The sequence below is a fragment of the Bos indicus genome, chromosome 29 (assembly GCF_029378745.1).
Source record: "Bos indicus isolate NIAB-ARS_2022 breed Sahiwal x Tharparkar chromosome 29, NIAB-ARS_B.indTharparkar_mat_pri_1.0, whole genome shotgun sequence".
Taxonomy (NCBI): Eukaryota; Metazoa; Chordata; class Mammalia; order Artiodactyla; family Bovidae; genus Bos; species Bos indicus.
Genome location: NC_091788.1, coordinates 25,412,150 through 25,424,614, shown reverse-complemented (window position 1 = coordinate 25,424,614; position 12,465 = coordinate 25,412,150). Strand labels below are relative to the sequence as shown.

The 12,465-nt window shown below is 46.6% G+C and overlaps 1 protein-coding gene across 4 annotated transcripts in view; it reads left to right on the top strand.

Annotated features, from left to right (window-relative positions):
• The window catches only part of NAV2 (neuron navigator 2), a 423,984-nt gene that overhangs the window by 179,116 nt on the left and 232,403 nt on the right, over positions 1 to 12,465 (top strand). For 3 of the 4 annotated variants that reach the window (XM_070783121.1, XM_070783120.1, XM_070783123.1), the window contains exons 5-6: positions 3,974 to 4,244; positions 8,832 to 8,900. In XM_070783121.1, coding sequence (XP_070639222.1) covers positions 3,974 to 4,244; positions 8,832 to 8,900 — 340 coding nt within the window. The remainder of the gene's footprint in view (positions 1 to 3,973; positions 4,245 to 8,831; positions 8,901 to 12,465) is intronic. The other variant, XM_070783122.1, reaches the window with a different exon arrangement.

The following is a 12,465-nucleotide window of genomic DNA, read 5'->3' as shown; positions in this document are numbered from 1 at the left end:
AGATGCTTACTGAGTTTTCTCTAAAATGAGATGATCATGGTTGGCTTTCTTCTTGAGGCCTATGACTATCTGGAGGGGATGTGTAGGAAGGAGGGACAGCTCCTTAGGCTTCTTGTAGGTGAAGAGCCCTGTACCCTCCAAAGGCAGCAGGTACAACAACCTTCTTTTCTGAACCAAACAAGGAAGTACAGAGACAGGCTTTTATTTTCTCATTTAATCCTGTTAATCTCCATAGCATCCCTATGGGGAAGGTGTGGCACACATTTAAAGAAGAAAATGAGGCTCAGAGAGGTTAACTCTTGGAAAAACTTTGAAGTCTTCAAATGATGGACTTGAGAAATGCAAACCGCGGTCTTTGTGGCTCTAACAATCAGTGATCCATATAGTAAAAATGCTTCCTCCTAAGAAACAGTGTATTCATGAGAGCACTGGGCCCTTTCACAAATAAAAAGAGGTTTTCGGGAAGAGTAGAACAGTTCTGAGCAATAAATGACTGAACGTCACAGGGAGAGACTATGACAAAGCCGGGTCCATTCATCTGCCCTGGGCTGGGCAGGTGGATTGTGAGGGAGCTGGCATGGACACACCTACCTTTTGCAGGAGCAACTCCTGATCCTCTGGCTTTGCTGTGGAATTGTTAGTTCCTCCTGCCTTTGTTTTTCTTGCGTGGTTTTTAAAAAAATGTATTATGGAATGTTTGACACATTCCATAATAAAAGAATACTTCTATTATAGAAGGAGAATAAAGAATATTTCTGTGCCTGTGAGCTAACAATAAGTAAAACACTATCCACTATCTGGGTGCTTTTAAATTCATGACATGTGATGGGGATGTAAGCAAGCCAAGTTATACCATATTGGGTGACTGAATGAGATCATGTATGTGAAAAGCTTCATTGGTATATGCTAATTAGTAATAGCTCTATAAAAGACACTGAAATCTTACATAGATTTCATCTAGCATGATTATAGCTCTATTTTCATCATCCAGGGAATTCTATTTTTAGAGGAAATTGTTTTCCCAAGTTCCTTAACAGGTCCTGCCCTGCCTGCCAGCCCTTGATTCTGGCCCTGCCCCCTGTCATTGTCCAGCTGAGTTAACCAGGGGGACATCACCTTACCCTCCACCTTCCCACGAGGAAAATGCCCATTTTCAAGAAGAACATGGAGACTCAGAGGTTGCATCTTGCAAAACCTCAGTCTATAGACTGAATCATCCCATCCAGACCTCACGTCCTGTGACATTGGTGTCCTTGTCAAAACATTTAGACGCAGCGGCAGAGCAGGCCGTGGATGTGTTCTGCTTTGGTTTCCTTAGGATGGAGAAGGAAGCAGGGGTGAATGGTTAAAGCTGAGCTTACCCAAAGAAATGGGAGAGGGGGGGATTTTCCCACAGTTGGTGAACTTTCTGTGCTCCCTGCATCGCACACAGTGGTTTATAAGCATCTTGACTTGTCCATGTGAGCCCTGGCTTATACCTGTTGTCCTAATGTAATTAAGAGTGTCTTCCTCTCACTCTCAAAAATGCCATATGATAAGATGTCACATAGTAAAAAAAAAAATAACCATAATTTTTTTAATGCTGATTAGAAGTCAGCCTTTTTATTATTTTTTAAATTTTTAATTGGAGGATAATTGCTTTGCAATGCTGTGTTAGTTTCTGGTGTACAACAATGTGAATCGGCTAAAAGTATACATATATCCCCTCCCTCTTGAGCCTCCGTTCCACCCCAGCCCTTGTCCCACCCGTCTAGGTCATCACAGAGCTCGGAGCTGAGCTCCTGTGTTATGCAGCAGCCTCCCACTAGCTGTCTGTTAACACACGGTAGTGTATTATAAGTCAATGCTACTTTCTCAGTTCATCCCATCCTCTCCTTACCCCACTGTGTCCACACGTCCATTCTCTGCAGAAGCCATTATTTTTAAGGCGTGTAGCTGGAGCTCTATGGAAGCTCCCACAGGATTCTGGAGCTGTGGTTGTCCTATAGGAACCAGGACTGGTGAAAGACGTTTACCAGTGTGCCTTCCCCTGTCTGCTCAGATTTGATCTGCAAAAGCACCTTGGCAGCAGGGCAAGCTGTGAGTGTTGTCAGGTGAGGCCCAGAGAGATTCAGTGACTTGCTCAAGCTAGAACGTGGTAGAAGCAGACTGAAATTCAAGCCTTGCTTTTCCAAAAGCCGGGCTCCTGATGGTTTTCTCCCACAGTCAGCACAAGCTAGCTCCCAAAGAGTGAAAGCTGGATTCTAGTAGTCTGTATTATCACTTTCTTCAAGAGCCTGGAAAGAGGAGCTCTCCAACAGGAAGTAATTCAGCCTGACCTAGTCAGCAAATCACACCCAGGGCACTGGCAGGCTAACAGGGGATAAGCCTTGCTTCTCAAAGAACCCCATTCATGCCTTCTGCCCTTCAGCTGGCCATTGGAGGAAACTCTCGTTCCTTTATCAGCATCCTCTTGCCAAGCCTTGGGTAACCTGAAGATGTGTGTTACCCACACCGGGGGTGGGGGCTTCCCTTCCTCCAACCCCATTCCCTTTAACTCCCTTCCCAATTCAGAAACATTCAGCCTAAGGGTGGAAGTAGAGAAAAGCAGACACATTAATTTGCTGACAGAGGTCCGTATGGTTTTTCCAGTGGTCATGTATGGATGTGAGAGTTGGACCATAAAGAAAGCTGAATGCTGAAGAATTGATGCTTTTGAACTATGGTGTTGTTGGAGAAGACTCTTGAGAGTCCCTTGGACTGCAAAGAGATCAAACCAGTCAATCCTAAAGGAAATCAGTCCTGAATATTCACTGGAAGGACTGATGCTGGAGCTGAAACTCCAATACTTTGGCCACATGATAAAAGAACTGATTCATTGGAAAATACCCTGATGCTGGGAAAGATTGAGGGCAGGAGGAGAAGGGAACAACAGGACGAGATGGTTGGATGGCATCACTGACTTGATGGACAAGCTCTGGGAGTTGGTGATGGACAGGGAAGCCTGGAGTGCTGCAGTCCATGGGGTTGCAAAAAGTCAGACATGACTGAGTGACTGAACTGAACTGAAGGGTGGAAATGAAGCAGAGGGAGCCCCCAGGTTCCCCCTTCTCTGTCCCACATGCTGGGTGGCCATATTGTTTTACCCTCAGGGTCACTTTAGACCCTGGCCATCAGCATCTGGTGTTAAAAGAACTGTAGAAAAGGAGGGATTGCCCAAGGAGATATACCATTACATCCATAGCTCCTGCCTGGAAATAACTATTTCATTCCTTCTCTGAAGCTCTTTATGCACGCCTTGAGGCAAATACATTTTAAAATCTGAAAAATTCCATCTGGAATGAAAAATTTTCTTAGCCCCACTCTACACACACATTTTTTTTTTTTTTAATGTAGGGGGAAAAAATGTTTTTAATGTGAGTTCTTTGCGGAAGCAAGCCCTATGGCTTATCCCCATACCCACCCCAAACTCAAGTTGTTTATTTGATGGACAGGAGACAGCCATGTATCTGAGGGCAGGATGATTGAGCAAGGTTAGGTGAGGATTTTGGAGTGGGCCGGCAGCTACTTGGCACGCTCCGGGTGGCTTGAAGCATGGAACTGGGATTTGGGGGTGCTGTGTAGACACCAGTGAGTTTCCCCTGGTGCCTCCATCCCTCGAGCCCTTCCTCTGCGTTCTGGACAAGCACAGTCTTGCTCGGGACTCTGTCTTTTTCGGTTGTGTCCTTACTGAGAACTTCCTTCTCGCGCTCGCCAGACATCCCAGTTGCAACTTGCCTCAGGTACCCACTCTAATCCCAGTGGGGAGAAATCAGCTAATTTCTCTGGCCAGATTTTAATTGACTGTGATACCAATTAAGTGTTCAGGAAATCTGTCCTATCCTAGAGGAATTAAAACTCATGCGGGGGCTGATACTGCCTCCTAAAAGGGTGCGAGACAGGGCTCCCCAGAAGGGCTTCCTCCTCTAACCAGAATCTCCCTATTGTCTTGCAGAGATCAGGAATGGAAATCTCAAGGCCATCCTAGGCCTCTTTTTCAGCCTCTCCCGGTACAAGCAGCAGCAGCAGCAGCAGCCACCGCCGCCCCAGAAGCCGCACCTCCCCTCGCCACTGCCACCCCCCGGGTCCCAGGTGGCAGGGGCCCCCTCCCAGTGCCAGGCTGGCCCTCCTCAGCAGCAGGTGCCAGCCACCCCCCAAGCCCCGTGCCAGCCTCACCAACCAGCGCCACATCAGCCGTCAAAAGCACAAGCCGAGATGCAGTCCAGGTGGGTGCTCCTCATCAACTGATAATTCGGCTTTTCTCAGGGTCTTCTTCACACTGACCCCCTTCTAGCCTGCGCCCCATGTGGTTCGCATTTGCGCTTCTGTAGGTCTGAGAACTACCAGTAGTTTGTGGGGAATCAGCATGACCTTGAAATGGATGTGCCTGGTGGAGATGGGGGCTATTAAGAGATCAGAGTCGCCAGGCGCTCCTGCCTTAAACTCTAGCCTGTTAACACACACATGCTCATAGGCAATAAACAGCCCCTAAAATAGACTTCAAACTTCTTCTGCGTGTCAGCCTACAGGCTGGGTGTTCAGTGTTATACATACAAAGCAGTTTCGCTTAGTGGAGGCAGAAGTTCTCCAGCAGATACCTCTGTTTTGCCAGAAGAGAAATCCCGAGAACCCAGAAGAAAGATAGCAAGTGTTTTTTAGCAGGACGAGAGGCTGCCCACTCCTCTGAGTGGGCCAGTATCTCCTGAGGGGGAGCCGTTCCCAGTCAGTATGCCTGGGTTTTGTTGACCTTGGAGACGGAGGAGCAGTGTCTGCTATGGCCCTCTGCTGTTTGGATCAGGACCGAGTTTTTGTTGGTGTTTCCAGAGCATCTTGCAACAATGGTATACCAGCAGGACGACAGAACAGTTACCGTCTACTGGGTTCACATGCTAATAGCTGCATTCCTAAACAACACCGCAAAAAATCACCTCATAAAACATTTAATGAGGGGGAAAATATAGAGGAGGGGATTAGGAACTAGAAAGTTTTTGACTCATAGCAAAGTTTTGGAGAAAGCTTTTTTTTTTAAGCTATAACACTTTAGCTATCAAGCCTAAATGCCACCACTCAAATTGACTGGTTGATTTCATTGACTATGTGCTACAGATTGATGGCTTTTTCCTTCCAGTACCAGCACTAATAATCATAGGTTTTCTCACACACCGTCATACCCTTGGTAGCCATTTGTAGTTGGGCGAAGCACAAAGTGGTTGAAACAAAGCAGCTGCCCTCGAGATGGTTAATGGTCACAGCTGTATTTCCCCAGGAGAAGTGCTGCTTCCCAATTGTGATTGTGTTAAAACCAGCAGTGACAGATGTGATGTAAATCAGAACCCCTAATTAATTATCTAATTATATCCAATTTCATTGTGAAAATTTGTGGGCCAGTAGGGATGCCTGGACTAGCAATGAGCCCTGGACAGCCAGGCAGCCAGCCTCCACACCTCTGCCCTGAAGGGCCCCCTGGATGAAGCCATTCTGTGATCCCTAGTGGGGTCAGGATGATCACATGATCTGGGCATCATATCCCACACTGCATGCTGCAGAGTGCATATTCCCTGGAGAGCAACTTGCAGGGGAAGGGTTCTATGGGGGGGAAATTGGTGCCTGTTCCCTACATCCTACTGGAGGAGGCAGGCAAAAGTGGGAAGAGAAATATCAGAAGTGGTAGTACAATAAGATAATGGGATTCAGAGGGATTGGGTTCATAATTTAAGTTGGGTTGATAGATTTCTCTGAGGAGCTGACACCAAAGTAGAAATAGGAGTGATGGGGGCTAGCCATGCAGGTGTGGCATAGATCAGGGAGAGGGGGAGCAGCTGGTGCAAAGGCCCTGTGGTAGGAGTAAGCTGGGCAGGTTGGAGGAGCCGAGAGAAGGCTAGTGTAGCTGGAGCTCCGTGGGCGAAGGGGAGTGTGAAGTGAAAGGCAGCCTTATAAGCAAAGAGAGCTGCCACCATTGACATGAAAGACAGTGTGACCAGTCACCCCTGGAGCTGTGTAGTCCCATAGCCCTGAAGCAAGGTCATAGTGACAGCTATACAGGCTGAAGAGTTGGTATTTCATTCTAAAGGTAACTAAGCCAGTGGACAGTCTTAACCAGGAAGGAGACTTAATTTACAGGTTGTTTTTTTTTTTTAAATCACTTTTGTTTCTCTCTAGAGAATAAGACTGTGGAAGGGTCAAGAATAGAAGGAATGACCCCAGCTTAAGAGGCTTTGTGATCTTCTAGGTCAGCGGTCTCCAACCTTCTTGGCACCAGGGACCAGTTTCGTGGACGACAATTTTTCCATGGACCAGGGCAGGGTGGTGGTGGTTTCAGGATGATTGAAGCACACTGCATTTGTCGTGCACTTTATCTCTATTACTGTTACATCAGCTCCACCTCGGATCGTCAGGCATTAGCTCTCAGAGGCGGGGGAATCCCTGCTCTCGGTGACAGCGGCTTAGATCAAGGTGGAAGAGCAAGTATGGAGGTAGACCAGTTCAGGCTATTTTAGAGGATGAGCCAACAGGACTACAGGTAGATTGACTGGAGTGAGGGAGGGAGGAATCACAGATAAGTCCTTGATTTCCGGCTTGAGTGGTTAGGCAAATGGTGGCATTTACTGAGATAAGGAACCTGGGGGGAGTAGGGGGAAGGACATGTGTACCCTGGGAATCTTCAGAAGAAGATGTAGAAAGCATTCTCAAACTGAGCCATGGAACTCTTCTTATAAGAGGGTCTCATTGCATATGGTTCCAAGGAACACGTGTTGAAAAACACTGGGCTTGTGTCATTGAGCTTTGATAGCCCGAGGCATCCTTCGCCACAGTAAGCTTTTGTCCTCTCAAAAGAACCAGATGTCTCAGTCAGGATACCCATCTCCCAGTAAGAAAAAGCATCCTCTTGTTCATAAATGTTGTACCTAGGGGGACTTCCCTGGCCATGCAATAGTTGAGACTTCCACTCCACTGCAGGGCGCACGGGTTCCATCCCTAGCCAGGGAAAAAGGATCCCGCATGCCGTGTGGTATGGTCAAAAAACTGCAAGAGCGAAAAATAGATGCTTTGCCTAAAGAACAGCCACACTCACTTAAGCCAGGTTTTAATGTCCATTTTTTTCAGAGTGGTTCCTGCCATCGTCCCCCCCGACCCTGCAATGTGGTGATGAGACAAGTCGGGCCCTGGAATCGTTCTGTGTCCTCCTTCACCCTTTACTTGGCCTCCTTCACCCTTTATTTGGCCCGTATTGGGTTACCTTAGCAGATGACTGGTTTTATCCGTGACATACTGATGCTTTCTAGTTTTCCTTCCGGAGGATAATCTTGTTCTCAAAGTCTAGAGATGTGATACTCCATACTCATGCACTGGCTGTAAATTTAAAAACAATAAAGTCACTTCTCTGGCTTAGTTCCATTGTATTTCTATCCCCGAATTCTGATAGCCCAGATCCCAAGGGTAATGGTTCAGACCCTTGATCATTAATGTCAAATGTTGATACAACCCCCAAATACCAGGTTTGTGTTGATCCTTCCTTAGAGCTCCACCAGGCACAAACATGCCTAAACATCATCCCTCTCAAGAGAGCAAATACTAAAACTTGACAACTTTTCCATAATGTTTATTAATTAAAAAAAAAAAAAAAAGAGTTGTGGAAGCTGAGCAAGGAAAATTGAGATACTGGCATGAAGGAGAAAGTAGTTCCTCCATGGTAACTAAATGGAGACTCACTTTTCTTCTCATCAGCTTTTCTCATTAATTTACATGATGGCTGAGAAGTCAATCCATCTTTTACCTCGTGAAGTTCCTCTCTATCTGTGTCTCCTGTACATCGTATCAATATTTAGCTTTTTAGAAAAAAAATACAAAAAGAATTGCTTTTTTAAAAATTCATTCTCTTCTGTCTTCCTTCACATCCTAGGTTTTGTGACACCAACATTGTATTTCTCACCTCAGATCCTGTTATGAACATGTTATAGGTGGTATGGACACAAGAAAGATAAATATTTCTCTCTTTCATAAGGCAGTAAATAAGTTGAGCCATTTATTAAGTCCATCCATGATTCTTTATATTCATAAGTTTATGGTTCAAAGCCCAGAACATAGCAAGTTCAGAAGATTTGAAATGGTCATTGCTGATACCATGGAGAGCAAACATTCCCAAGACCAGCAAAACTTGAAAACATCTCCACCCTTATTTGGGCTTTGCGGGTGGTTCAGCTGGTAAAGAATCTGCCTGCCAATGCAAAGACACAAGAGATGTGGGTTTGATCCCTGGGTCAGGAAGCTTCCCTGGAGAAGGAAATGGCAACCCACTCCACTATTCTTGCCTGGAAAATCATGGACAGGGGGTTGGTGGGCTACAGTCCATGGGGTCACAAAGAGTCAGACATGACTGAGCACACATACCACCCTTATTTAGGGTCAGCTTAGTGGGATATTCAGGACATTCCTCCAAAGAGCACTCCAGTAGAATAAGCATGTGGAGTAGAAACATCTGAATACTTTAGAAAGGTACAAAATTTACTTGTCAGAGACCCCTGGCTTTAGGGTCTCATTGTAGAAGACTGTGTAGTGACTGATGGCAGAAAAGAGATTTGGAGTTAAGAAAAAGAAAACCACAAAAGTTCTTAGATAATCTTGAACAGCAATTTCCTTACATTGGAATTTTATCAAATTAGACCTAAGAAGAAGGCTGCATGTTGTAGAAAAATCGGGCAGAGGGAAACCCGGAGGCTTTTTTGCTGTGTCTCGGGACTCCTGTTGATAATTTGTCTAACGCATCTTCTCTCCTCTCACGCATCTCTTCCACTTTTTTCTTTCCTGTCATGCAGTGCATCTTCCAAGGACTCATCACAAAGCAAAATCATCCGCTTCACTCTGGGTCAGAAAAAGATCTCTAGGTTAGACCTTGTCCACGTCCTGCAAAGCATGGTTTCAACCCGGCCCCTCATCCCCTTTGTCCTGGCTGCACTTCCTTTTGGTCCTCCGCTCCCTGACATGTTTGCGGTTTGGGAAAACCAAACATGCTTTGGCTGATGACCAAGTGCTGAGTGTTAGAGACTTGAGAGTGGCCTGGGGCTGAAGGGGTGTGTGTGTGTGTGTGTGTGAGATTTAGTTGTACTTAATGTTTCTGCATCTCATTGAGTCTTTTTGTCTTTGATTGCTTGGACATCAAAGTCCATTCTGATTTAGAGAGGTGAGTTTTTAGATGGCTTTCTATAGTAACTTTATGATGAGTTTGACTCCCTGCTCTATCCTGGCCCTGATCCCACCTCACCTGCATCTTGTTTTATGTGTGTGATGCTTTTTGTTATTGGTGCTGTCGTAAAATGGCTAACGTGGGGTTGGTTTTCTCCTGAGTGTTTAAGACCTGAAGCATGAATCTAATTGTTCAGAGGAGACGAAGCAACAAGGCAACTATGTCTCATTTTTATTTCTGGATGTTCTTGTGTACATGGATGGATCACCTCAGTTTCCTGAAAATAAAAACTAGGCCTGCTCACTGATTAATTCTCTTGACTCAGCTTGGCGTCTACCGCATCCTGTGAGGACCCGTGCCAGGATACGGGAAACGCCAGTTATATCCTTGTACCTACTGTGTGTTAAAGGTATCAACAGCTAACATTTATTGAATGTGTATTAGGCCCAGTATGGATGCGTTATCTTAATCTTCAAGTCAGTCTTCTTGCGGTAGGTCATGTTATTATCCCCGTTTTACAGATGAGGAAACGAAAATGTAGGAAGTTCGGTAAGTGATCAAAGTCACACATAAAGCAGAAAAAGCAGGACTTGAGCCCAGGTAATCTTACCCCAGACCTCAGTGTAACCACTTCGGGGCAGCTCTCCCCTCCACCTCCTCCTCCATGAATTCTGGTACGCGACTTAGCAGAGCACACCAGGGGTTGTTGATGCTGGTTTTTAAAATCTTACATTTCAACCATTCCTCCTGGCCTTTTGCCTCATGATGTCCTTGTAGCATCCTGACAGAAATAGAATCTCATCCTCATTATTCTCAGCTAGTATTTCTTTTCATTGAATCTGACTTCAAGCTAAAGGGATGCCCAGACTGTGCTTCTCTCCGTATTCGTGTAACCCATGGCTACAGAAGGTCTGCTTGCCGCCCCCGACTCTCTTAGGCTCTGGCTGAGTGCCTTTTCTAATAGTTAACTTTTCTAACAAGCTTACACGTGGGGAGGCCCAACTCAGGATCCACCTGGCTGTGGGGAGAAGCCACAGGGCAGCTGCTTTTCTGTAGAACAAGTCAGCCTGTTAGGCAGACTTGGTACTGGGAGACCTGCCGTCATCACTGCCTCTCATAGCTGTGTGTCTTAGTCTGCTCATGCTGTTATGGCGCATCACTGTAGACTTGGTGATTCAACACAGGTTTATTGCTCACAGCTCTGGAGGCTGGGAAATCCAGGATCAGGGTGTCAACCCCGTTGGGTTGGTGAGAGCCCACCTCCTGCTTTCCGGAAAGAACAGGTTGTGTTCTTTCTGTGTCCTCACATGGCAGAGAGCAGAGAGAAGCAAGCTCTCCTGTCTCTTCTGAGGCAGCTCCACCTTTGTCTTGCTGATTGCCGAACGTAGGGTAGGCAAGGCGTGAGTGGGGAAGCTGAAAGAAAATGAGAGGAGCCATAGGAACTGCAGACATGCTTTATTCTGCTGTGGCCGTTGCAGCAGACGCACGGGCTGCTTCAGGTGGTGTTTATATAGGTACACGTGAACAAAGGTGGCACGTGGCCAAGTTAGTACGTCATGATACTTGTGCGCATTGCCATAAATGACCATAGCCGTTTCATAACCAGGCCAAGTCATTGTTTATAGGATGTGGGGCAAGAGAGCCTGACTATCGCCATCTTGGCTAACTGCTATTCCCCTGTAAGCTTCATGACCTCATCACCTCCCCAAGACCTCTCTCCACATCCATCACACTGGCATGACAATGTCTGCATTTGGGGAGAAGGGAACACAGACATGCAGTCCTTAGCACTGTGCCACAGAGCGACTGCTTTCCCTAACTGCACGAGGCCCGAGCCAGATAGATGCCCACTGCCCCCCCACACACAGTGAACTGGGATCCCATTGTGTGTGTGTGTGTGTGTGTGTGTGTGTGTGTATCATGCAAAGTCCATACGCAGGAAAGGAAGGGGGTGGGGATCGTGGAGGAAACCTGAAATCTGGTGTTTGTTCCCACGATGTGCTTAGTTCTGAAAGAGAGAGAAGACAGGAGCTAGTTGGGAAATAATCTAATTGAAAGCACATGCGCATCCCCTGAATGATGTCTTATCAGTCCCAGATGATGGAAGGAGGTGGAGTTGCAGGGAGGGGTGGGAAGAGAGGAAGAACTGAATAATGGGCTTGTCTGCGCTGCCCTGGAGGCGTGCTGGGCACAGGACTTCCAAACTGACCCAAAGCCAAGTTCTGGCTTTCTATCAGAGTCCTGGTGCTATGGACTGCAGCCTGCCAGGCTCCTCTGTCCATGGGATTTCTCAGGCAAGAATACTGGAGTAGATCGTCATTTCCTCCTCCAGGGGATCTTCCGAACCCAGGAATCAAACCCTCTCCTGCAGCTCCTGTATTGCAGGCAATTCTTTACCTCTGAGCCACTAGGCAAGCCCAGCCCCTCACCTAGATTTCCTTTTGGATGCATTTTGTTTCTGATGAGCCTGATAAAGGGATTGTTGTTGTTGTTCAGTCACTCAGTCGTGTCTGACACTTTGCGACCCCATGGACTGAAGCACACCAGGCTTCCCTGTCTTTCACTAGCTCCTGGAGTTTGCTCAAACTCATGTCCATTGAGTGGGTGATATATAATGATCATCTGAATTAAATTCACCCATTCCAGCCCATTTTAGTTCACTGATTCCTAAAATGTCGATGTTCACTCTTGTCGTCTCCTGCTTGACCAAAGACATCTTCTTCTATTATTTGCCTGACACTCCTCCTTGCCTTCTCCTCACCCCCACTTTCCCACCACTAGCCTTGAGCAAAATCTTAATAAAGATTTTAGCTGATCAGGCACCACCGGGGAGTTGCAGTAAAGTTCGGTTGCCAAAAGAAACAGCCCTGCCTACCCTTCTGGCTGAGTTGGACACCTCTTCCAGAGCTCTAGAAATAAGCCTCTTTTCAGGTGCAAATACTGATGAAGTCTCTGGAAATAAGTCTCTTTTCAGGTGCAAATACCGGCCTGAGCCAGACACCGAGACAGGCACCAGGGGTGTTGAGCTGGGAGGGAAACCTCACCTTGAGTCTACAGGGAAGGAACTGATGGAGGGAACTGGTACAGGGATGAAGAATTTCCATGAATTTCCACCTCTGATCACTGTGTTGTGTTGATAAGAGATCTTGGTATCCCTGGTGAGCCTCAGGTATTTAGGCTTATTCTACCTGTGGGAGGCTTGAAGCCTGGTGACTAAGAGTGCAGCTTTGCAGTCAAACCTAGCAAACCCTGTGCTCACCGCTTAC